General features: G+C 37.8%; 1 protein-coding gene across 3 annotated transcripts; it reads left to right on the forward strand.

Moving 5' to 3' along the window:
* The first annotated feature begins 941 nt into the window (after positions 1-941).
* CTSS (cathepsin S) lies at positions 942-27,830 on the forward strand. Of its 3 annotated transcripts, none has more exons than XM_060622586.2 (8): positions 942-1,074; positions 2,011-2,137; positions 3,746-3,868; positions 4,726-4,875; positions 7,242-7,469; positions 8,695-8,860; positions 9,944-10,046; positions 27,676-27,830. In XM_060622586.2, exons 1-8 carry the CDS (start codon positions 1,040-1,042, stop codon positions 27,695-27,697), a joined length of 954 nt encoding a protein of 317 aa, XP_060478569.1. In that variant the 5' UTR covers positions 942-1,039; the 3' UTR covers positions 27,698-27,830. The 3 variants fall into 3 exon arrangements, with proteins under 3 accessions (XP_060478569.1, XP_060478570.1, XP_060478568.1); XM_060622587.2 differs by lacking the exon at positions 27,676-27,830 and adding an exon at positions 27,563-27,653; XM_060622585.2 differs by lacking the exon at positions 27,676-27,830 and adding an exon at positions 23,411-23,873.

Below are 27,830 nucleotides of genomic sequence, written 5' to 3' on the forward strand. Positions count from 1 at the left end.
CTTCCGATTCTGTATCTCATTCTCTCTCTTCTCCTCCCCCACTCATGCTCTGTCTCTCTCTGTCTCTCAAAAATAAATAAAAGTTTAAAAAAATTTTTTAAATAAGACAAAAAGCATATATCATAAGGTAAAAGTGAATAAATTTTTCCATATCAACATTATAAAAGTTCACAGAGAAAAAGTCAATATAAGCCAAACACCTGTGAAAGACTGAGAGAAGATATTTTTAGTATTTATCATTGTCAAAGATTAGAAGCCAGAATACACATATGTATGTATGTATGTATGTATGTATAAAACAACTACAAGACACAAAGTAAAAGCAACAATACAGTAGAAAATTGAACAAAAGATATGAACAGTCATTTCACAGAAAACTCCAACGGTCAGTAAATGTGTGAAAAGATGCTCACCCTCATTAGTAATTAAGAATATGCAATTTATAAAAAATTATAGTTCTCCCTGCCCCAGCTTCCACCCAGTTAACCACTCTAGCAGTAAGATGTACCTAGGCTTATCTTTTTTCCATAAATATACTAACATACATTACTATCAATAAAGATATTTTGACTTGATGAGCCAAGGAATAGCTGAGCGAGAATTAGACAACAGTTGTCACAGATAGTCATGGGTTTTCCTAGGAAATCCTGGAGGAAGCTGGGGCTTCAGGAGTTTAATCCTCATATCTCCATAACTAAGTTTTTCCATGTGAAAATTGGTGTTTTGAGGTAAAGTGAATTATCAAAATGATGAAGGATTAAAGGGTAAGCTTGTGCTGCTCCTATTTTGCTGAGTTTGTTCCACTGACCTGCTCTACTGGGGGCTCTTTGTGATGGCTTACTGTACCCACTTTGTCCCCAGAACCGTAGGATGAGGGCCAGAGGTAGCTGATCTGGTTAGATTTTAAGTGAAACTGAAATGAAAGTTAACTTCCTCATTGTGAATACCTCACGTGACAAGGTCTGATTTCTTTTTAAAACCAATCTAACTGAAGTCTCTTTGCTGCCTTAAAATCTTTGGAGAGGGTCCACCCGCAAGCATGCTTAGTATGGGAGCTCCTGCCGGTTCTATCATGTATGTACTGTCTGTTTTTTTTTCTCCCATTTGACCTTTAAACCCTCTGTTTATGCTTTTAACTTGCTGTATCTGCCAGGGTTTAAATCTTTGCTTTCAGGAAGTAAACTAAAAAATCGTGCCACTCAACTTGCCTCTTCTTTTTTTGACTAAAAAGAATCTATTTTTGAGAAGTCAATGTCTGCTTGCACATCTAAACCTGGGGCTGAAATGTAGCTTTCTTTGGAATATAATGTGAAGATTTACATGGTTAAAATTCCAACCGTTTTGAATGAAAAAGAAACAGAAAAGAAACTATAATCCAGTTTGAAGGAGGTAGTCACTGAATTTCTGTTAAAGTCTTTTTGTATTAAATATAGAAGTGGTGTTTTCAAAAGTAAAGTGCTTCTTTTGAAGTAGGTATTTTGATTGTTGGAAAAAAATGGTTAAAAACATAAAATGACTCTAGGATTTGAAAGCAATTCATGAGAGTTGTCTTTCAACTACCTCTAAATGTTGTGGATATTTAAATAGACCAGAAAAACCCATATATCCAAAAGTTATGAAGATAAACTGATTTTTCAAAGGTTTGCCCTCCTCTTAAGGATGAGGGTGTCCTGGGAGGATTTCCCTTGATTGGATTTATTGGCAAATCTTGTAAAAGTCCCTGCTCCCTCTGCTCCCCACCTCCTACCCAATTCCTCCTACCTTGGATGAATGTTTGGTATACCAGACAGCAGGAAATTTCTGAAAATCACTTTTTAAAGTGCTACTAAGTATTCGAAGTGGTATTCTAGTCATAAATCATAAATTCCTGTGACAATATATCCCAGAAAGTTTCCTGTATAATTCTGATTTGTATTCTCCCTGTGACAGACATTGCTATTTTTTAATGGAAAAATATCGTCACAATATATGCAGCTAATAACTATTCTTATGTTACCTTTCCTTCAACAGCATGAAATGTCTGGTTTGGGTGCTCCTGGTGTGCACCTATGCATTGGCACAAGCACATAAAGATCCCACTCTGGATCATCACTGGAATCTCTGGAAGAAAACGTACGGCAAACAGTACAAGGAAAAGGTAGGTGGGACAGTCACTTGGGCAATTTGCTTTTACTTGAGTAGCCTATGCTTTCTCCTCCTCAAAACTATATTCTTACAAGCAATGTTTTCCATAAATGCTTATGCACTCATTTCTTGCCAGATTCTATTCTTGGTACTAGAGACATAGCAGGAAACAAAATGAAGTTCCTGTTTTTGTGCAGCTCATATCCTAGTAGGAGAGACAGGAACTAGGTAAAGAAGAAGCAGATATGGTATGTGAGGTGGTGATAAGTGCAGTACAGAAAAATCAAGTAAGGCATGGGGGTCTCGTGAGACCTAGTGCCGAAGGGCTCTGGTAGACAGCTGTGAAAGGTTGGAAGTGACTATTCTCTGCATGTGATAGAATGCTCAGGGAATCACTCTCCTCGAAGGTGACCTGTGAGCTGAGAATTCATAGAAGCCAGGGAGCAGTCATAACCACAATGAACGTTCCAGGTCAAGGGGAATAGAGTGCATGTTCAGGGACAAAAGACCTTATTTCAGTCCCTGGTGCACAGAAACGCTACCAGATGGTTTTGACTCTCACTTCCCACTTTGTACTTTTGTTTTGTTTTTATTTCAAAGCATACTTATTGATTTTTGAGACCTTAACCCTAGTGCTTCAAATAACTAAGTCCTATAACTATATAATATTCCTGAGTTTGGGGGTGCCTGGCTGGCTCAGTCAGTAGAGCGTGTGACTCGTAATCTCAGGGTCGTAAATTCAAGCTCCATGGTGGGCGTGGAGGCTACTTAAAATTTTTTTTTTTCTGAGGGCCACCAGGCTGGCACAGTCAGTGGAGCATGCTACTTTTGATCTCAGGGTTGTGGATTCAAGCCTCATGTTCGGTATAGAGATTACTTAAAAATAGAATCTTTAAGTGGCCCCTGGGTGGCTCAGTCAGTTAAGAGTCCAACTTCGGCTCAGGTCATGATTTCACAGCTCATGAGTTCGAGCCCCGTGTCGGGCTCTGTGCTGACCTCTCAGAGCCTGGAGCTTGCTTCAGATTCTGTGTCTCCCTCTCTCTCTGTCCCTCCCCTGTTCACACCCTGTCTCTCTCTTTAAAAACTAAGCATTAAAAAATTAAAAATGGAATCTTTAAAATATGTATATTTCTGAATTTGTAAGCAATAATTATGTATTTATTTATTTGATGTATTATTTTCATATAAAAATGACGCTTTTAGTAGGATGTGGACTCTGAGTTGTTTTCTTAGTAATGATGAATTTTACCCTCATCCAATCCCCTTTAGAACCAGGCCTCCAATTTCAAGGTTAACTACAGTGAGATGTTCAGTTAGCACCACTATCTGATTAAATGAATGCTATCTCTCTTTTTAATGATTCTAGTCCCTTGGAAGGGATGAAAATGACTTTTGATTAGTATCCTGTTTATAATTTATCTCAAAGTTCAAATACATAATGCTATTGGACACTTAATAGACTACAGTATAGTGTAAACATGACTTCTCTATGCACTGGGAAACCAAAAAATTCATTTGACTCCCTTTATTGTGATATTTACTTTACTGCAATGGTCTGGAACTGAACCTACAATATCTCTAAGGTATGCCTGTGACTATGTTCATTTTCCTTATATTGTAGAATGAGGAGGTAGCACGGCGTCTTATCTGGGAAAAGAATCTAAAATTTGTGATGCTTCACAATCTGGAACATTCAATGGGAATGCATTCTTATGACCTAGGCATGAACCATCTGGGAGACATGGTAAGTAAATTACAAATAGTCCTACTTTCATCTCTGGGTACGCATGATTTCCATCTCCCAAAAGGCAATTTGAAGGTAAACAGCAAAGGAATATATCTATATGTGTACAAAGTTAGAAAACAGTAGAATTTAAGGACATGAGAATTTGCAGATGCCTTGTTTAATCCTACTGTAACCATTTCCCTTAAAAAATGCTTAAAGAAAAATTTGAAGCTTATAGGCTACTACTGCTTTTGCTTATTTTTTTTTTTTAATTAATTCTAGAAAGCGTTGTCCAAAGATTACTCACAATCTTTTAGAGTTAAGTTACCACACTTATGTAAGTCTAAACCAGTAATACAATATGGTCCACCTGCTGTCTTCATGAGGGAATGTCAGTATTTAATATCACAAACACTCTCCCATTAGTTTTTAGATTTTTTTCTATCCTATGAAACTTTACCACTGTGGCCAAAATTAAAAACCACAGTACCTCTTGGAAGAGAACACCCCAGGTGGATTAAATTTCTACTTAGATGCAGGCATCTCCTTTGTAATTCTTTCTCACGAAGAAAACCGGTTCCGTCCACTTTTTAGACAGTCCTCTTATAAAATTCTGCCTTGCTTTAAACCAAAAATCTGCTTCCCTGTAACTGCTAGTTTCTACCACTTTATTCTTCCTCTTCCCAATGCCTAACTGGGTGCTAAGACAAGTCGTGAAAGAGACCCTGATAATTCTCCTATCAGATGGTTAGCAGTACCTATGTTGGCCACAACTACCGCTAATTTTTCTCCATTGTCAAATATATTCACAGTTACGATTATTAGATTATTGAAAAGGTCATAAGTGAAAGGAGATACATATATTTGCCTTGTAGACCAGTGAAGAAGTGATATCTTTGATGGGTTGCCTGAGAGTTCCCAGCCAATGGCAGAGAAATGTCACTTACAAGTCAAATTCTAATCAGAAATTGCCTGATTCTGTGGACTGGAGAGAGAAGGGGTGTGTTACTGAAGTGAAATACCAGGTGAGTATTGTCACCCCAGGCCTCTGTACCCCAGGAAGGGCTCTCTCTTCCATCAATATTTAGTCTAGCTACATAATTTGGCAGTGAATCTTCCTTATGTTAGTTCTGATTATTTTTTTTCTCATCTTTCCAATGAAATTATAAGTTCCCTGAGGACAATGATCACATATCATACTTCATTTGTATTCTCCAATTTAGTCCTTGTTTAGTCTTACTGTGACCAATTTCCTTAACAAAATTTCTAGAGGAATATTTGAAATTCACAGGCTACTGTTGCTTTTGTTTTTTATTAATTCTGGAAATCATTCATTAATGATTAATTAATTAATTAAAGATTACTCACAATCTTTTAGAGTAAGTTACCATACTTCCGCAAATCTAAATTGATATTAGACTTAGAACACCAATGGCTAGAGCCACGTAAACAAAACTGTCAACTAAGCAAATATGTCTTTAAGACAGACTTTTTTTTTAATGTTTATTTATTTTTGTGTGAGAGAGAGATAGACACAGCATGAGTGGGGAAGGGCAAAGAGAGAGACGCAGAATCCGAAGCAGGCTCCAGGCTCTGAGCTATCAGCACAGAGCCCAACGTGGGGCTTGAACTCATGAACTGTGAGATCCTCACCTGAGCTGAAGTCGGACTCAACAAACTGAGCCACCTAGGCACCCCTAAGGCAGACTTTTAGTGCTCCTACTATCCATCAACTGACTGGACCCTCCACCAAGCCAATTGCTTGACAAACAATACTGTGTGTGAGAGAGAATATCAGGAAGTTTCTCTCTCCATTTCAGAGTTGAAGAAGAGGAAAAACCTAGAGCTAAGAGTAGCCTGTAAATCGTACCAGTCAACTTTACTCATGACCAGGCTTGCATTGTTAGAGTAAGAAATACAGTATGCATTTTATAAATTCATTCCTATGATTTTGTATTTCCTTTAGTTTGCTTGTTTTTGTTTTTTAAAGGCAGCCACGATCCTAAATTAGTTAGGGATAACTAAGGGTAAAACCCATGTATCACCTTAGAGGTCAGAGGAAGGGAGAGAAATCAGTGTTCTAAGCAGCTGCCCCAGCTGGTGACCAATGAAGAAAGTAAAACTTAAGAAGTGAATGGTACTGGGGCACCTGGGTGGCTCAGTCGGTTAAGCATCTGGCTTTGGGCCAGGTCATGATCTCACAGTTCGTGTTGTTCGTGTGGTTCATGTGGTGCGGTTCGTGTGTTTCAGCCCTACATTGGGCTCCCTGCTGTTATCACAGAGCCCACTTGGGATCCTCTCTTTCTCCCTCTCTCTGCTCCTTCCCCACTCACTCTCTCAAAACAAACAAACAAGCAAACAAACAAACAGAAATAAAATTGTAAAAAGAAGTGAATTGTGCTGCTAATATCTTGTTCTTTTCTACCTGGAAAATTTTCTTGCAATTTGTTTTGGGTTTCTTACTAGAGCTTCTCTACAATAAAAGTGTGGGAAGATGCAATAAACTACACATTGAAATGTTAACTACAAATAACTTAATGAGCTCTTTTCCCTGGGTGCTTGCATTCAAATGGGTGATTTTGCTTTAATCAAAAGCAAATTCAATTTCCTTCCTTTGGGTGGAAAGCAAAGGGGAATGAAGGAAGAAATGAAAGAGAACAATTATGATAGGGCCCTGGACCTTTTTTAACTAAAGCAGCTTTGTGTTCTTCTGTTTCTTTATGCTTCCCTGAAAAATACCTTTTTAAAATTTTATCTATTTTATTATTATTTTTTTATTTTAGAGAGAGCAAGGGGGTGGGGGCAGAGGGAGAGAGTCATAAGCAGGCTCCACACTCAGCACAGAGCCCAATGTGGGGCTTGATCCCACAACTCTGGGATCATGACTTGAGTCAAAATCAAGAGTTGGACGCTCAACTGACTGAGCCACCCTGGCGCCGCAACTGTAAAATATCTTTGATCAAAAAATTATGAAGCTAAAAATGTTTGAAAAAATTTAACCTTATATTTTCAGGCCTCGTTTGAAAGGAGAAAGGGTGTTTTAGGTCAAGAGAAGATTTGAGCTGCTCTCAAAATCACTGTACTACTGTAGCTGCCTAATCTACCTCACGTATAGGTGAAGATAGCTGGGATCTGGTACACGCTCAGTACGTACTGTTTCTTAATATATTCGATTATACTCTGAGCTCAGCCATTTGCATCTCTCTATCAACACTGGACTTTGCTCAGAGATCAACCAAGTGTTTAGTCTTTAGGCCCATGTCTAGGAAACGAAGAAACTGTAGTGCGGGGAGCCGTTTCCTGTAACAACAGACACAGCTGACATGTTTGCATTAAGGAAGTCCTCCTTACGGACTCTCTGACTGCCTTTGTGACTTTGTCTCTGTTTCAGGGCTCTTGTGGTGCCTGTTGGGCTTTCAGCGCTGTCGGGGCTCTGGAGGCACAGCTGAAGCTGAAAACAGGCAATCTGGTATCTCTGAGTGCACAGAACCTGGTAGATTGCTCGACTGAAAAATACGGGAATAAAGGCTGCAACGGTGGCTTCATGACAGAGGCTTTCCAGTACATTATTGATAACAACGGCATCGATTCAGAAGCTTCCTATCCCTACAAAGCCATGGTGTGTCACAAGTCAACTTTTTAAGCTGCCCTGTGACCTTATGCTATCCCTTGACTAACTGAACTAAACTTACCTTGAGAAGCAGTGTATGAAAACCCTGATCAGGGATTCTTAAATTTTCAAGAGTTCTCTTCCTTGTTCAGTAGCCTTCTTAATTTATTAGTGGCACAATAGTTTTAAGCAAGTAGAATCCATGCTTTAAAAATGGATTTGCAGCAAACCTTAGAATTCCTTCTGTCCATTTGCCTGGTATTTCAACTTGTTTTTCCTATGGTGTCCCGTGCTCACCCTTATTCTCAGATCATCAACCGTATCATTCTTCTACCTACTAAAAATCTAACTAATGCTCTCTTCTTCCTCCTCACCAGTTCATGACATATTTTGTTAAATGAATTCATATATCTTGGGGCGCCTGGGTGGCTCAGTCAGTTGAGCATCTGACTTCAGCTCAGGTCATGATCTCACAGCTCGTGAGTTTCAGCCCCGCATTGGGCTCTGTGCTGACAGCTCAGAGCCTGGAGCCTGCTTCGGATTCTGTGTCTCCCTCTCTCTCTGCCCCTAACCCACTCGCATTCTGCCTCTGTCTCTCTCGAAAATAAATAAACATTAAATGAATTCATAGATCCAGATTACTGAATATTTAGAAAAGATCAAAAATACCACTCCAAAACCTCCTCCTTTAACCACCATTACTTTGATTTATTTCTTTCAAGTTCTTTCTCTTATTAAGCATTTTAAAAACATAGTTATATGCACAACAAATGTGAATTTGTAACCCCTCTTTTGCCACTAAAATATATACTCTAAGTGTTCTTCATATTATACAGTTTTTAGAAATCATCATTTAAACTGCAGATCGTCTTGTTGGTATTATAGCATCAAAAAGATTTTTAAGTTCTAGTACAGAGCCTATGACCTTTACGCAGTATGCCTCCACAGCCCACCTGACCCTGAGGGACATTATCCGGCAACTTTACAGGCATGAAGATATCCACAATTTAAAACCATAGAATAGTTACGTATTTCCTCTGTTACTGGTGAAACATGGAACTGTCAGGGTTTGGAAGATTCGATTTTTCTTTCTTTAAAAGGAGGAAGGAACCTTAGACATTCGAAAGGCTAAATGAGGAAAGAAAATATATTTAAAATCCAGACTTAGGATGTTGGCTATTTATAAAGGAAGTTGAAGTATACTTCTTCATCTGATTTATATTCTTTTTTACAGGATGGCAAGTGCCAGTATGACTCAAAAAATCGAGCTGCCACATGTTCAAAGTACACGGAACTCCCTTTTGGCAGTGAAGAGGACTTGAAAGAAACCGTGGCCAATAAAGGACCCGTGTCTGTTGCTATAGATGCGAGCCACTCTTCTTTCTTCCTCTACAGAAGTGGTAAAAACTCAGACACATCGTCCTCTTGTTACATGCTGCCCCGCGCTGTAAGAGAGAATATCATCCTTCCCCATCACCCCACCTCTGAATGTTGGAGATTGGGTTAAACAGGTTCTTCCATTTCATTTACGTATTTTATATCCAGCTCTAATTAGTGAAGGAATACTCATCAAAGTTTACTAACACTACATGCCACATACTATGATAAAGTCTTTCCATGCATGATCTTATTTAATCTTCACAATAACCCTATTTTACAGATGAACAAGTCTTAGATGGTTAACTTGCCTAAAGTCATATAGTCTGAAAGTGGTCAGTTAGGATTAGAAACGCTGCTACTTGACTTCAGAACCTGTGCCCCTAACCCCTGTCGCCACTGTGTACTGTAGGGGTAGCACGGCAGAATACAAGGAGGGCAGGGCACCCATCAATGTTAGAGCCTTGTATTAAACAAAGTAAGTGGCCCTTTTATTAAAAAACAACAACAGCAACACACACCTCACCTTAAAGATCATTTCACCTAGTAAAGAATAAAAATGTATGGAACAAGCAATTTAGGAATATATACAAAGAAATATAGTAACCGACTCTATGTTAAAAATCATTAGGAGGGGCGCCTGGGTGGCTCAGTCGGTTGAGCGGCCGACTTTGGCTCAGGTCATGATCTCACGGTCCGTGAGTTCGAGCCCCGCGTCGGGCTCTGTGCTGACCGCTCAGAGCCTGGAGCCTGTTTCAGATTCTGTGTCTCCCTCTCTCTCTGCCCCTTCCCCATTCATGCTCTGTCTCTCTCTGTCTCAAAAATAAATAAACATTAAAAAAAATCATTAGGAAAAGGTAGCCATTTATCAAAGATTTCTGAGGGAACTGTGATTGGGTTGATGCCAAACTTGGCAAGAAAACTGACAAGTGTAGCATTGATGGCAAAGAATTATGGTCTAAATAGTTTAATTAGAGTATATGTTTCTAAAATTATAATTAAACTTGCCATGTATCCAAAACAGTCTACTAAAAGCAATAGCATTTTCAAATGTCCTTCATTGCTACATACCATTTACTCGTTTTCCCTCTCATATTTATTCTTAGGTGTCTACTATGAGCCAGCCTGTACTCAGACCGTGAATCATGGTGTATTAGTGGTTGGCTATGGTAACCTTAATGGAAAAGACTACTGGCTTGTGAAAAACAGGTAATGCATTCACATGTTAATGTATGTTTAATAAAATAAGGAACTCGATGGAGCTTCAACAAATGCTTTCTCGTATGATGATGATGATCATGATAATGACAATAATAAATATTTATAGCTTTTTATAAAATGACATACTAAATTAATCACTCGGTGCCCCCATTTCCTCACTTCCTATTCTGGCTTCAACACTTTGTTTTCATGACTTCTCTCCTATAATATTTCTCTGATCATTCCTTCTTAGTCTCTTTGATAAATATCCATTCCTCTGCTTAGTCTGTAAATGGTGGTCTTTCCTCCACGACTCCATCTTTTGCTCATTACTCTTCTGATTCTACATTTTTCTTAGGTACCATCATTCCATTCTTATGATTTTAGTTATAACCTATGTACTAATGGTTTTCAAATCTCTAGCTCGAGCTCTGACCTCTGCCCTGAACTTCGGACTTATCTATCTGGACATATCCACTTCCCTGTATCTTAGTTTCTCCAAACTCAGTATGTCCAAGGAGTTCAGTATCCTCTCTGCCATATCGTCCTCCCAAAACTTCCCATCTCGCTAAATGGCAACAACACACAACACAATCACCCAGTCAGATATTATGGGTTTGTCATAGGCCCATCCAGATCTCATCAAGCAACAAGTCAAACTACTTTTCCATGTATCTGTCCTTTTTTTCTGTCCCCTTTCCATTTCTTCAATTATTGCTTTGGGTCAGATGTTTCTTGCCTGGACTATTCCTACAGCCTTCAAACTGGTCTCCTTTACTCTCAAATCCATCTTTTACACTGCTTCAAAACTGGTTTGTCTCACATATGACAAACTGGGTTCATAACTGTTCTACTGGGTACCATTTGGTATAAAATTAATATTCCCCAGTGGGGAAGACAATCATCTATGTTGTGATCCCTGCCCGCCCTGCCAGGTTCAATTGCTGGCACCTGTCTTATACTTTTTTCATTTCAGTTACATTGAACTGTACATGGAGTTCCCATACATACCATTTATCTCTAATATCTTCACATCTTGGTTATGCTGTTCCCTCTGTCTGGAACATCCTTTCTCCTCACTTGGTTTATCCCACCTTTTCCTTCAAAACCAGCTTGGGCATTCTCTATACCAGAAATTTCCCCCTAAATCCTTGGGCTGGGTAAAATGTCTTTTTTCTATGCTCCCCAAATGTCTTATGCATCCTGGAGTATTTTATAGATTGTATTTAAATTTGTTTTTACCTATCTATCACTCTAATATTAATATTCTGTCTGTGCCTTTGGGGTAGGGATTTGTTTTGTCCTTGTATCCTTAGCTGTATGACCTGTTAGGAAAGTAGTTGCGGGAAATAACATCTCGCTTCACTTGTAACCTATTCATAGCACTGATCAGCTTGGGCCTAGATGAGTGATAACTTTTTTAAGTGAAGCAATATTTTTTCACTTACCTCTTTTTTTTTTTGTTGACTTCCTACAGCATATATTTTAACTTCTTTCTGTATTGAAACTGCTCTTCTTGAAGGCCATTTATAACTTTTATTTTATTTTTTTAAATTTTTTTAACATTTATTTATTATTGAGAGACAGAGAGAGACAGAGCATGAGCAAGGGAGGGGCAGAGAGAGAGGGAGACACAGAATCCAAAGTGGGATCCAGGCTCTGAGCTGTCAGCACAGAGCCTGATGCAGGGCTCGAACCCATAAACAGCGAGATCGTGACCTGAGCCGAAGTCAGACGCTTAACCAACTGAGCCACCTAGGCCACCCGGCCAATTATACCTTTTAGTGTTTAAACTCAAACCCCCTTCTCAGCACTTACTCATTCAATAAGTGTTTACTAGGCATCTCCTTGTAGGTGGGGGGCATTATCTAGGCCCTGGAGACACAAAAATTAATGAGAAGTCATCCTGTTCCAAATGAGCTCACAAAACAGTCCAATGGGGAATTAGATATATATTTAAAACAATAAAATACAACACATCATGGTATATGTATATGTCTCAATGGCTATGGGGCCATAAAAGAGGAGATGCCTAACTGCCCAAAAGTTTCACAGAGAAGGCACTACTTACTTGCATTAAGTTCTCAAGTAAGTGGAATTGCTCATGTGTTGGTGGAGGGAAATAAATGGCCCAATAACTCAAAAAGGATATGCAAAGGCACAGAAATATGAAAAATTTCTCTGCTTTATAAACTCTACTGCTTTTATTTCTTTGGCATCTATGACATAACACTATCCTGACCCGTTTTGCTATACCAGCTTTAGCCTCATTTCCCATTTTCTTCCACTGGTCCCTTACAGTCTAGTTCTATCTGTATCAGAGAAAACTCTTTTGCTCCTTGAGTTTCAAAGTTATTGCCATTATGTAGATGATAACCAAATTCACAATCTCTAAAAATGACCTCTCTACTTAGCAACAGATATCCAACTTCCAATTTCATAGCTCTGCTGAAAAGTCCAAATTCCCTCCTGCCTACCCTATTACTACTTACAACATAACTATCTCTCTTTCACACACACACATACCCACACACACACACTCAACAAGTCCAAAATCAAATTCCCTCTCTCCCTCCATCTCAACTCCCCTTCCTACTCCACCCCTGAGAAGTATTTTAGAATAAGCTCAAGGGAAACTCATTCCCTGTTTTGAGTAATGCATTACCATCTTCAGGTTATCAAAGCCACACCTTGGTGTCATCTGGGCTCTCCCCTCTCCCTCAACCCACACGGCCCTGTCCATTTGGCCTTTGAATCGTACTTCGTATTCTTTTCTATCCAGGCTCTAATTCAGATTCCAGTCTTACCCAGCCAGGGAAGTATCTTCTTAAAATATAGATCATGTAGGGGCACCTGTGTGGTTCAGTTGGTTAAGCGTCTGGCTCTTGCTTTCCACTCAGGTCATGATCTTGTGGTTTGTGAGTTTGAGCCCCACACTGGGCTCTGAGCTGACAGTGTGGAACCTGCTTGGGATTCTCTCTCTCCTCTCTCTCTCTCTCTGCCCCTCCCCTTCACATGTGCATATGTGCATTCTCTCTCTCTCTCTCTCTCAAAATAAACTTTAAAAAAATAGACAGGGGCGCTTGGGTGGCTCAGTCGGTTGAGCAACTGACTTTGGCTCAGGTCATGATCTCACGGTTTGTGAGTTCGAGCCCTGCGTCGGGCTCTATGCTGACAGCTCAGAGCCTGGAGCCTGCTTCTGATTCTGTGTGGGTGTGTCTCTCTCTCTCTGCCCCTCCCCCACTCATGCTCTATCTCTCTCTGTCCCAGAAATAAACATTAAAAACAATTTTTTTAAATAAATAAATAAATAAATAAATAAATAGAGAGATCATGTAAACCCATAGTCAAAATTCTACACTTGATCTTAGTCAAAGGCTAAGAAGCGATGCCAGGTCAAAAATTCTAAATAGTTTACCATTGTCATCATAACGATGTCCAAATTTCTGGCCAGGCATTCAAGATTCTCCATTATCTAGTTTCCAACATAGCCTTTTAGACTTTTCTTCCACTAGTTCTAATGCACCCATATTTATACTCTGGCCACAGTGAACTACTTACTCATCATTCCCTAAGTTTATATACAATTGGCTATTTCTATATCTTTACTTAAGCTGTTTCATCTTTATGAAATGCCCTTAAAGCCCATTGCTACCTATAGAAATCCCACCTGTGTGGGGCACCTGGGTGGCCTCAGCTGGTTAGGCCTCTGACTCTTGATTTTGGTTCAGGTCATGATCTCACAAATTCATGAGTTCGAGTCCCACATCAGGCTCTGGGCTGACAGTGCAGAGCCTGCTTGGGATTCTCTCTCTCTGCCCTTCCCTCACTCTGCCTCCTTCCCTCTAAGTCAATCAATCAATCAACCAATCCCACCAATATATGGTGAAATGGGCACTCTCATACATTCTAGAAGAATAAATTGTTACAATCCTTCTTGGAAGCAATTTGATAATATGAATCAAGAACTTTTTAAATGTTTATACTCTTTGTCCAATTTTTCCTCATTTCTTGGAATCTATATGAAGGAAAGAATTCTACATATGGGGAAAACGTCATACCCAATTTAAGTAAATTGTAGCATTCTTCTTTAACAGTGAAAGCCAGTAAACAACCGAAAGTACCTAACAATAGGGACACTATTAAGCTATTATACAATCAAGCCCATGTATTAGAAATTATATTAGGGGCACCTGGATGGCTCAGTCGGTTAAGCATCCGACATGATCTCACAGTTAATGAGTTCAAGTCCTGTGTCAGGCTCTGTGCTGACAGCTCAGAGCCTGGAACCTGCTTCTGATTCTGTGTCTCCCATTCTCTCTGTCCCTCCCCCTTTTGTGCTCTCTCTTGAATATTTTAAATAATGTTTTTTTTTAAATGTTTTTTTTTTAATGTTTATTTATTTTTGAGACAGAGAGAGACAGAGCATGAATGGGGGAGGGGCAGAGAGAGAGGGAGACACAGAATCGGAAGCAGGCTCCAGGCTCTGAGCCATCAGCCCAGAGCCCAACGCGGGGCTCGAACTCACGAACCGTGAGATCATGACCTGAGCTGAAGTCGGACGCTCAACCGACTGAGCCACACAGGCGCCCCTTAAATAATGTTTTAAATAAACAAAAACGTTATTTAAAACAAGGAACTGTATTTATTCAGACTGTTATTAATACCCCAATAAAATACTTAGAATATATGTTTAAATTGAAAATACATATAAACATAAAACTTATGTATAATATAAATATTAAGTTTAAAATAATATGCCCAATTTCTTTGATTCATGTTATACTAAAGAATGAGAAGGAATGATACCAATTGTTAATAATGGTTATTTTTGTCTACCTTTATCTATTTTCCAAAGTCTTTAACATGTACCTTATTACTTTTAAGATGAAAAAGAAAGACACGAAAAATCCTATTCATTCTTCAAAACAGACCTGAAATGCTATCTCCTCCATACCCCATTAATTTACTCAGAACTGTTTCTCTAACTTCTGAGCTTTAGAAATGCTTTAGAAATTCTATTCTAGTATTTAATACATTGTGCCTTGTGTTATAGCTATTCCCGTAAAGCATGCTCCATTCACTACAATATGAACTTATTAAAGGTAGAATTGTTTCTTGTTCATTTTTGCATCTTCATTCATACCCTGATTCAACAAACATATATTGAGTACCTACTGAGTGCCAGAGTGCCAAGCAGATATGGCAATGAAAATACAGCCTTTCTATCATCCTTCAAGATATTCATAGTCTACGAGAGTCAGGAAAACAGGCGGGTGCATGTACTGACCATTGCAATAGAATGTGATAAATACTAGGATAGAGGTTTGTACCAAGTCACAGCGGAAGCACAGAAGAGTACTTGGCTGAGTCTGGGAAGTCAGGGAAGGTCTTTTGGCTGGGTTATTTGACTGAGTCTTGAAGGACAAGATGGAATTTGCCACATGAAAAAGAGCAATCAGAGCAGAGGAAGCTAAATGTGCACAAACGCTGAGTGAGAGAAAGTAGATGAGTTAAGGGAACTGCACGTTCTCTTATAAAGGTTGTAGTATAAGGTGCCTGTTAGAGAGAGAAGTGAGATAGAAAGGGACCAAATTATGAGAGAGCACAGCGATCACTGACACTGAGTACTAACAAGGAGAGACCAGACATGGACATGAATTCTAGACTCTACAAGAGGTTGACTCAAACAAAATCCTCTTAGGTCATCAAAACTTTCTTACTGACCTCTTAAAAGGTTACTTTATATGTCATTTCCAGTGCTACCAGGTTAACCTCAAGTAAACGAATGTGAGTCTTCTATTTGGGTTCTTCTTTTATATCCTCCTTTTGTTTATACTTAATCTTTCTGGCAGGTGTATAACATTGATCCATGTTCCTGATTTTTTCCCCCTTTCTGGATATAGATATTTAGCTTCTTTATATAATACACTGTAGCATAGTGAGTAAAAGCAGTGACTTTGAAACCAGGCAGATCTTGGTTGGAATCCTAGTTCCATTTACTGTCTATATGACCTTAGGTAGTTATTTAACATCTTGAATGTTCAATTTCCTCATCTGTAGAATGTGAATAATAGCCTCAAGGTCATTATAAGGATTAAACAAGATAATGTCTGTAAAACACTTAGCACATAGTGCCTGGCATGTAATAAGTGCCCAATAAATCATAGTTATTATTGCTATTATTATTCCACCCTTGAATCTCTCTCTATATATAAAAAACTATGCCCTCAATAGCATGCCAACCATAAAGTTATGTTTTATAGAATGCTTTCATAATTCCTAAAAATACAGACCAATAATTTAATGCCAAAGCATAATTGAGAAAAATTATTTTATGGGGGCAAAAATAATGCAAAGTACCTGATTGTACAACCCTCTGATGGTTTGCCTTAATCCAGAAACAAAATTTAGAGCATCTAGGTGAGGAATGGTGACCTACATATTCTTCAGGGACATCTCCTTAAACATGAAGCAGTAAAAATTCTGAGGTTATACTATCTGATAAGATCCTGAAGTATCTGTATACTCTGTGTTGCCACTTGTGGGCAGATCCATAAATTTAGAAAGCTAGATACAATTGCTATCTACTTAGAAAAAGTTAGCAGACTAAGGAGCAGTGAAAGCCACCCCAGTCTAAGAGACTGTCAACAAGAAGGGCCAAAATCATCTTTAGAAAAAAAAGGAGTTCACTGCAGCTTTATTCACAATAGTGAAGATATGGAAGCAACCTAAATGTCCACACACACACACACACACACACACACACAATGGAATATTTCTTGGCCATAAAAAAGAATGAAATCTTACTGTTCACGACAACAGGTATGAAACTAGAGGGCATTATGTGAAGTGAAATAAGTCAGAGAAATAAACACCCTATGATTTCACTTATATGTAGAATCTAAAAAATAAAACAAAACAGAAACAGACTCTTAGATACAGGAAATAAACTATTAGTTACAGAGGGGAAAGGGTTTGGGTGGATGGGAAAAATAGGTAAAAGGGGATTGAGAGATACAAACTTCCAGTTATAAAATAAATAGGTCATGCGGATGTAATGTATAGCATAGAGAATATAGTCAATAATATTGTAATTACTTTGTAATGGTGACAGGTGGTAACTAGATTTATGAGGATCATTTGTAATGTATAAAAATAGTAAATCCCTGTGCTGAAACTAATAGGATATTATACGTCAATTATGCTTTTGTGTTTTTTTAATTTATTTTTTTTAATTTACATCCAAGTTAGCATATAGTGCGACAATTTCAGTAGATTCCTTAATGCTCCTTACCCATTTAGCCCATCCCCCCTCCCACAACCCCTCCAGTAACCCTAAGTTTGTTCTCCATATTTATGAGTCTCTTATGTTTTGTCCCTCTCCATTTTTATATTATTTTTGCTTCCCTTCCCTTATGTTCATCTGTTTTGTCTCTTAAAGTCCTCATATGAATGAAGTCAGATGATATTTGTCTTTCTCTGACTAGTTTCACTTAATATAATACCCTCTAGTTCTATCCATGTAGTTGCAAACGGCAAGATTTCATTCTTTTTGATTGCCAAGTAATACTCCATTGCATATATATACCACATTTTCTTCATTCATCCATCGGTGGACATTTGGGCTCTTTCCATACTTTGGTTATTGTTGATAATGTTGCTATAAACATTGGGGTGCATATGCCTATGCTTTTGTTTTTTAAAGGGAGGAGTTTAATCTAATGCACAGATCAATGAGTAATGCAGACCCAAAGTTATTGGGCATAGAATAATTTTAGCTTGGAGAAAAAAAATTAAAGGTGTTAACCATGTACTCATGAGAACCTTAAATACCCACACACATACTACCAAGGAACTAAGAAACCATCCAGAATATCTTTAAGCAATATCAGGTGAACTCTCTAAGATAATCAGTTGTGGGGTGCCCAGGTGGCTCAGTCGGTTAAGCATCCAACTTCAGCTCAGGTCATGATCTCATGGGTTCATGAGTTCGAGCCCCACATCGGGCTCTGTGCTGACAGATCAGAGCCTGGAGCCCATTTCGGATTCTATGTCTCCCTCTCTCTCTGCCCCTCCCCTGCTTGTGCTCTGTCTCTGTCTCTCAAAAAGCGAATAAACATTAAAAAAAAATAAGATAATCAGTTGCAAAATAGATGGGCCTCTTAGACAATGAAGAAAGTTGAAGGAGTTGGTGGATGCGGGACACTAATGTTTCCTTTTCATCCATAAGTGGATTAAGTTAGTAAAATGCAAGTTGGAAAAAAGAATATATTCCATTTTCCCTCACTGAAAGCTACTGTCTGATCTTTCAAGAGATCCTGACTGTTAGAGTTAGAGTATACATTCTACATTAGACATCATGGGTACTTCCTCCTCCCCATGGAATCAAAGGCTGGAAAAGGGTTAAATAAGGAAGAAGTTATAATCTCATGATTTTTCTTAGATATTTATCTACAAAGAGATTAAGAATGTGCATATTGGTTTATAACTCAAATAGAATATTTATTGCCACTACTCCACTGAAATCACTCTTGTCAAGATTAGCAATCATCTCCACCTTGCCTCATTAAACAGTTTTCAGGTTTCATCTTCCCCGAACTCTTAACGTTTGATGTACGGTGACTCTCTATATTCTGAAGTATTTCATTTGACTTTCAGGGGACCATACCCCCTGGTTTTCTTCCTATTTTACTTTTCAGGCTCCTGAGCTCCTTAGTTCCTCTTATTCTTCCTCACTTTTATAAATATTAGAATGCTCCAAGCCTCAATTTCTCTCCCTTTATGCTCGCTCTTTAGATGGTCTCATTTAGTCTCACAGTTTTAAACAATACCTGATGACTGTCAACTTTGTATTTTCAACCTAACTTCTTCCCTGAGCTCCAGACTCTGTGTCCAAAAGCCTACCATCTGCCTTTCCGCTTGAGTATCTACAGGCCTCTTTAACGTACCATGTCCAAAATAGAATTCTTGACTCCCTGCTACTGCCCCAGTTTTTCCCCTCTCAGTATATGCCAACAGCATTTTCCCCAGGTCAGAATATTGGAGCCATCATTTCTTTTTTCGTCTGATACCCCACACCTAAACCATCTGCAAATTCTGTCATTTCTATCATCATTAAGTTGTCCCAAATCTTACCACTTCTCAATATCTCTACTGTTACCACTCTAATTCAAGCCACCATCCATCCATCTCTTGATCTACTGCAATAATCTCCCAACTGGTAGTCACTTACCCCCTTGTTTGCCTACAGTCGATCCAATACACAGTAGCCAGGGTGATCTTTCTAAAGCATCAAGCAGATTATACTATTCTCCTACCCCAAACCCTCTAATGGCTTTCCTTCATACTCAGAATAAAATCTGTGACCTATAAAACCATGACAATTTCTGGCCTCAGCCTGTCTCTCTAACCACTACCTTCCCCTGTCTCACTCAGCTCCAAGGACACTAGCCCTTTTTCAGTACCTTTTCTCAAGGTACTCTTGAAATTTCTCATACATCAAGCTTATCCCAGCTCATTTTTCCAGACCTTTGCGTCATTTGCACCTTCACTTTACTAGATCTTTGCTCAAATATTTCCTCAGAGAAGCATTCCCTGACCACTCCTTCTAAAATGTAGCCCTGATTCCCAACATTCCATATCCTCTAACTCTGCTTTATTTTTCTTTATAGTACTTACATCTTGTCATATTATTTATTTGTTTATTGTATGTTTCCTGTGTAGGCTTTGAAAAGACTTTGTCTGTCTTATTTACCTCCGTAACCCTAATGCCTAGAATAGTGTCTGGCACAGTCTAAGAAGCTAAGCACTGTGGTTTATTAGAAATGAAATTGGTATACATTCTAGAAGGAATGTCTAACCAATTGGTAGTCTATAATATGCAGAGAGAAGGTAGGGTGACCAACCATCTCACTTTATCAAAGACTAAGGGGTTTTCCAGGCCACAGGATATTTAAAAAAAAAAAAAAACTAGAACAGCTCCTTGCAAACTGGACTGTTGGTTACCCTAGAAAAAGGCTATCTTTTCTAAAAGGGGTGGACTCACACTTGGATAACAAAAATAGCTACCTCTACTTATTCAGCATTTACTACATACAGACACTGTACAAGCACTGTACATACATTTTTCTCACTTAGTTTTTAAGGTAATCAATGAGATATCCATTTTATCTCCTGATAAACCTCTGATATTGACAGAGTTAAGAAACTTGCCTGCAGGTGAACAGATTGAATGAAAGGGCTATAGAGTTAGTAAAAATGAACAACTTGGTAAGGACTAGAATGAACATTTGGAGCTGACCTTTTACAGTTCTGAAGGAAAGAATTTGTCCTCACATATTTATTTAGCTTGAGACTTTTAAATCAGTTTTATTCTTTAAGAGAAGGTTACCAGGACTCAGTCAAAAAGAGTCTGGGATTTTCTACAAAGTTTGGGACAGTTGATCTTGGTCTATGAAGGCGGGAAGAGTAATTTCTCCAGATTCTGAATAGGACCTCATTGACTGAATTCATACTACTAGTAATTACAACCTCAATTCAACTTTCATTACCAGAACTTAGGTCCAAACTCAGCTTGTCTAAAAATTGTTATCTACTTTTTTAAGGCAATGAAATAACTACAAAGCAAGATACAGTAATATATCTGATATAATTAATATAAGGTTGTGGATGTTCTGGTCTGAATTTTATTCTTCATGCTACCTCACTCATAGGAATAATGTAGGGCTAGGGATAGTATAAATGTTAGAGTAGGCTTTGGAATAAAACAAGCCTAAATTTGCACCCTAGCTTCATAATTAACCATCTGCGCAAGCCATTTTACCTCTTTGACCTTTTCCCTCTTTAGTAAAAAGAAGATAACACCCACCTCACAGGGTGATGATTGAGATAGCATATGTTTGTGGGTTTTTTTCAAAATTTTAAAAATATTTATTTTTGAGAGAGAGACAGAGTGCAAGCAGGGGGAGGAACAGAGAGAGAGAGAGACACAGAATCTGAAGCAGGCTCCAAGCTCCAAGCTGTCAGCATACAGACCGACGCAATGCTCAAACTCATGAACCATGAGATCATGACCTGAGCTGAAGTCGGCTGCCTAACCGACTGAGCCACCCAGGTGCCCCAGTGAGACAGCATATGTTAAGGCACTTAGCACAGAGTACTTGTTCAATGAATGATGGCTATTAATATTAATGATAGCTTCGCCAGAATTTATTATTATTGCTTTTAGATACTAAAAGAATAGTGCATCCATTGATGAGAGGTGACAGTGGAGTTTGGATTTTATTTTAAAGATATTGGGGAGGCATTAAAGGATGTTAAGCAACAAAGTAGCAATAAATTAAAGGAAACAATAAAGAAGCCCAAAAAGTTTTATTTTTTTAATTTATTTTTTTAAGTTTTTATTTATTTTGAGAGTGAGAGAAAGAAAGAGACAGCATGAGCAGGGGAGGGGCAGAGAAAGGATCCCAAGCAGGCTCTGAGCTATCAGCAGGGAGCCTGATGCGGGAGCCCATAAACCCTGAGATCATGATCTGAGCTGAGATCACCACCCAGGTACCCCAGCCCATCAAAGAGTTTAAGAGGAGAAAGCAGAGAGAGAAGAGAAAAATCAGGACACGGCAGCATCTTAAGGCCAGGAGAGAAGTAATAGATAACGGTGTTAAAATGTACAAGAGAGGAAAATTAAGACCTGTAACGTGTCCACAAATGGCTGATACAGAGAACGTTTAAGGTCTATTAGAGCACAGCCATTCTAAAGCAGCCACTTGTCTGCTTGCAATTAAGCAGCATTTCTTAGTTTCCCTGCTGCATGTTTTTACATGTTTTACACAATCAACCTTTCCTTCAAGTCTCGAGCAAAAATTTGCAATGGCTTCCTTTTGCCGAAGGAATTAATACTACAAGTTCCTTAGCCTGTTGTTCTAAGCTCTTCACAACACGGCCCCAAACCAACTTTCTAACCTCTTTGTGTCCTACTACCCTAAAGACCTCCAATTTTCAACTAAATGTCTCGCTACTCTCCAAATATAAACACAGTAGGCATTTTCTCTGTTTCACGCTTTTATTTGTATCCTAGTTACAGCACTTAACAAAGTCTCTTAATATTAGCATTATTTGTATATCTACAATTACAAAACTTCAGAAACATAAAAAACTTAAGAAATTTCTCTTACAAAAAGTGTGACCATTTTATTTTTACTAGTCCGTGGAAAAATGAGAAAAAAAAAAAGAATATTTTGGTGTATCTTCCATAAAATAAATGTATCTGACTCAAAGGACTATCCTTAAATTAAAGACTATGTCCTCTTAAGTTTTCTTTTGGTGTTAAACATCCTTTCTTTTACAATATGATGGTGATAATAAAGAGTATGGGTTGTGTTTTTTTTTTTTTCAATGTCCCTACTTGCTAATTTAAAACTTGGTAACCTTAGGGGCGTCTGGGTGGCTCAGTTGGTTAAGTGTCCAACTTTAGCTCAGGTCATGGTCTCGCAGTTCATGGGTTTGAGCCCCACATTGTGCTATCTGCTGTCAGCACAGAGCCCGCTTCAGATCCTCTGTCCTTCTCCCTCTGCTCCTCCCCTGATCACGCTCTCTCTCAAAAATAAATATTAAAAACAATTTTTTAATTAAAATTGGTAAAATTGCAAAAATTTTTTTTGAAATTATAAAAGTTGATGAAATCAAAAAGTGAGAGAACCATTGATCTCTTCTAACCCTTACCTGACCCACGAATCCCCTCTGCAACATCTCTAACAGGTTATGCAAACCTCTGGATGAACACCTCCAGGGCCACTGAGCTCACCCCCTCCCAAGAGAGTATATTCCATTTTTTTCACAACTTTACCTATGAGAAAGCCTTACCTCAGCTCCACTTCTATGTCAAAAAGCTGTTTGAAAGCTTCACTTTTTATTGCTTACTCTGGAATTCCCTGCCCTATGCCTTTTCCATAATAGTCACTCAAAAATATTTCTTAATTGACATTCTCTAAAGGAATTTAAGTTTGATAGAAAATTACAACCTATGATCCTACTATGCAAAAACATTTAGAGATGGGGCCTTGGAAAGGATAATAACACTCTCTCCCTGCAGAAGGCATATTTACAAAATAAGAGGATTAAAGGTTTGGGATGGAATTTATAATGTTTTCCTTAGGTATTAAGTCAATTCACCAACATAGCATTAAAGCCTTCCAAACTCGCCTCTGAAAATTGCCTAAAAGCCCTGGGGAAATTATTATATTATTTTGTTCTAATTTGGTTTTATACTTTTATATATAATCACTTTAGGAGAACAACAATTTAGGAGATAAAAAGCTGATAATGTGATATGATTATATTCATTTGTAATGTTGTGTTGTCTTTTTCTGAAGCTGGGGCCTGAATTTCGGTGACCGAGGATATATTCGGATGGCAAGAAATAGTGGAAATCATTGTGGGATTGCTAGTTATCCCTCTTACCCAGAAATCTAGAGGATCTCTTCATTGTATAACAAGTCAAGAAAAGAAACACTTTCTCTTCACTTAATTTTACCTGCCATAACCAGTAGAAATAAGGGAATCATGAACAATGTATATTTAACGTACTAACAAAATATATAGTTTGACTCTTCTACTTTTTTAATCTTGCAGTTATGGAAAACTTTTGCCAGGTAAATTAACAATGCATTATAGATATAACTGTATGAGAATTAGTCAACCTAAGACAATCTGTCATGTTTGTTTTGTCACTGTCTTATTTTACATGCTTTGTCTTTTTAAGTTCCCTGATATAATTTTGTAATACGATGGCATATCAATGCTTAATAAATACTTGTTTTCATCTTTGTATCATTACCACATACCATTATTTTCTTATACTTAGGTAACTATTATAATCTATCATGAGAATGTAAACTGTAGGATGCTGGTGAAGGGCTTTGGCAACTTTAATGGAAAAAACTAGGTTATTAATGTCCTAGGGCTCAGATTGTATCTTTGCACATTAAAGGATTGAATTATTTTTTAAAATAAATGTTAAGGTAGGCAAATATAGTAAAACCTTGGTTTGCAAGCATAATTTGTTCCAGAAACATGCTTGTAATCCAAACCACTTGGGTTTCCCCATAAAAAGTAATGGAAGTTCAGATGATTCATTCCACAACCCAAAAATATTCATATAAAATTTATTACGATACTGTAATAGAATATAAAATAATTTTAAAAATACAAACTATAAAATTATAAATTATAAAAATAAACAAATTAACCTGCACTTACCTTCAAAAACCTTCATGGCTGATGTGAGGGAGACAAGAGAGAAGAGAGTTATTGTGTAGGATGACTTTTACTATCACTAACAGAATCACTGCTATCTATTGACTCAATGGGATCTTCTTCTGCCTGGAGGCCATTGTATATGCTCACAAGGATGTGACTATAGTACAGTATTAATAAACTTGTTGTATACTGTATTTAATGTAACTGGGAATCAGGCAGCAGAGGAAAGGGTCTATATCTGCAGGCAGCCTGACTTAGAATGAAGCAAAGCATTTCTAAGCTTACTCTTGTACAGAAAAGCAAAGGACTGTCCATAGGTGCTTGGAAGTGACAAAACATACACTAGTGACAGTTGTGGGCACCTTCCAACATTCTGAAAAGTCACTGATTTCTGCCAAATAGCGCCCCTGAGACCAAGCATCCAAGCATGGGAGATGATCACCCACAATCCCATAAAGAGAGAGAGAGAGAGAGAGAGAGAGAGAGAGAAAGAACCATTGGCTCAGTTGTGATTATGTGACATTCAGTGTCACGTACTCCTCGTATTGCAAGAAATCACTCATTTATCAAGTTAAAATTTATTAGAAATGTTTGCTCATCTTGCAGAACACTCACAGAACAAGTTACTCGCAATCCAAGGTTTCACTGTACTTAAGAGACAATCTGTTTTCAAGCATTTTGGAAGAATCATTTTAACGATCAACAATAAATATACTAATTCAAATTATTTTTACCTAGTCATTAGCAACTTGGCAAATAATTAAGTCAACCTGAATAAAATAAGAAAACCGCATCTCTTTTAAAATATTCCATTACTGATATTTTAATCTAATTCAGATTGAGCTTCCTCTCAACTGCTCTAGAATAGTATACAGGTTCTGAGGATGCAGCAAGAACTTTAAATTTTACAAGTTTACGCATATGACATGAAAAACATGTGGGATGATATAACTGGTTTATCTTAAAATGAACTTAAACTAATTTCACTGTCTTTGGTTCCCTCTCTGCAAAGAACATTTTATTTTATTTTTTAATTTTAAAAAACATACTTATTTATGTATTTTGAGAGAGAGAAAGATAGAGCATAAGCGGGGGAGGGACAGAGACAGAGGGAGACAGAGAATCCAAAGCAGACTCTGCACTGTCAGCACAGAGCCTGACATAGGGCTCGAACCCATGAATCGTGAGATCATGACCTGAGCCAAAATCAAGAGTGGGTCTCTTAACTGACTGAGTCACCCAGGCGTCCCAAGATCATTTTAAAAAGCAAGGCTTGCTAATTAATTAATAAAAACATGAACATAATATATGACTATCATTAAAAGTATAGAGAAGCATTGTAATTAAAAAGTATTTAGTCAAGGGGTGTCTAGCTGGTTCAGTCCTTAGAACATGGGACTCTTATTTTCGGAGTTGTGAGCTCAAGCCCCATGTGGATGTAGAGCTTACTTAAAAAAAAAATAAGAAAAATAAAAGTGTTTATTAAATATATATATGTATATGTGCACATATATTTAGTTGATTATTCTTTAGTTTTTTTTTTGCCCACAATTTTTCAAGCACTGTAAATGGAACAAAAACATAGGTCTTAACTTTATTAAGTCTGATGAAGCCTATAAACACTTTTTCAAAATAATGTTTTTAAGTGAAAAAACTAAAACATAGGATCACAAAGGAAACCAGTTTTATTGAAATACAGTTATTAAAATGTTAAAGTATAGGGGCACCTGGGTGGCTCAGTTGGTTAAGTGTCCAACTTCGCCTCAGGTCGTGATCTCACAGTTCATGGGTTTGAGCCCTACGTTGGGTTCTGTGCTGACAGCTCGGAGCCTGGAATCTGCTTCCGATTCTGTGTCTCCCTCTCTCTCTGCTTCTCTCCCACTCTCACTCTGTCTCTCTGTCTCTCTCTCTCTCAAAAATAAGTAAAGCATTAAAAAAGCATTTTTTTATTTTATATATTTTATTTATTTTATATATGTGCCATAGTAATACATATGCTTCTTTATAAATGCATTAAATAACAAGAGTTAATAACTATCTTAAATTTGAAGTAGTGATGAGTATAAATGATATTTGAAAGATATCTGCAGAAACTGTAATGTGATATGAAAACATCTGATTTTTCTTTTGGTGATAAAGTTACAAGTATTGCTAATATTATTGTTTTATGGACTATATTCAGAATTGAAGGAAATAGTAACTTTCAGTTAGAGGTTAGTGAAAAGAAAGATGTAATATTTTTCCCATACAAATTCATAATTTCTCTGAATTCTATCCATGGAGCCTTTAGACATCTTAGATCCCAGGTAAAGAATCCTTGAACTAAATAAGCAGAGTAAGGAAATACTTAACAAAGATCTTTATTCTATGTACAACATAAAGGGAAATTTTTAGCAATAAGTAATATCAAACTTATAGAAATAAACAGCTTTTTTGTTAAAAAAATTAAAAATTTGAGGGCGTCTGCATAGCTCAGTAGGTTAAGTGTCCTACTCTTGATTTCAGCTCAGGTCATGATCTCACAGTTCATGGGTTCAAGCCCTGAGTTGGGCTCTGCACTGACAGCATGGAGCCTGCTTGGGCTTCTCTCTCCCCTTCTTGCGGCCCCTCCCCCACTCTCTCTCTCTCTAAGTAAATAAATAAACTTAAAAAAATAAAAATAAAAATTTAAAACAAAGAAGAAGCCTAAGATTAAATTTATCCTGGGGGCACCTGGTGGCTCACCTGGTTAAGTGTCTGACTCTTGATTTTGGCTCAGGTCATGATCTCAGGGTCATGAGATGGAGCCCCAAGTTGGCTGCACACTCAGCGCCAAGATTCTCTCTCTCTCCCACTCTCTGCTCCTCCCCCTCTGTTTCTCCTTCCCTCCCTCTCTCTCTCACTCTCAAAAAACACTTTTTTAAAAACCAGAATAAACTTATCCTGGAATCTGTATATAGGGATGATTTGAAGAAAATAAAAAGAAGGATACTACCCAGAAAGTATTACAGTAAGTACATATGTGAGGTGATATAAACCCCTGGACAACTTTAGCAGCCATGAAAAAGAGAAAAAATTTTTTAAAAGATACAACGAGTAAATCTAGGAGTCATAGACTAAAAGCTGACAAAACTTTTAACTGGATATTAAAGGTAAAGAAACAAGGATTTAAACATTGCAGAACTAGGAATCCATTGGACAATGCTACCATGAACACATAAGGAAAATATGAAGATAAGACTTATTTCCTTGAATAAAATTATCCTTTTTTTTTTACTGTTCTCTAGATGAGAATCTTCATGATGCTTCAAATATGCATACTCTAAGTTACCAGAGGAACTATATAAATCAGAACATGCCAATCTTTAAAAATGAAAATACTCCTTCCTATCTTTCTTAGTCTTTCAGCAGAGGCAGGATAAGGCACCTCCACATGGAAAGAGACCAATTCATTCATACAGCAAATTCTAATGGAGCACCTTCTACACGCTAGGTTCTGCAAAGTATCAGCAAAGACACCACAGCTTTCTTGGAGCTTATCCCCTGGGTGGTGGT

This window comes from Panthera onca, chromosome C1 (assembly GCF_046562875.1).
Source record: "Panthera onca isolate mPanOnc1 chromosome C1, mPanOnc1 haplotype 2, whole genome shotgun sequence".
In the NCBI taxonomy this organism is placed as follows: domain Eukaryota; kingdom Metazoa; phylum Chordata; class Mammalia; order Carnivora; family Felidae; genus Panthera; species Panthera onca.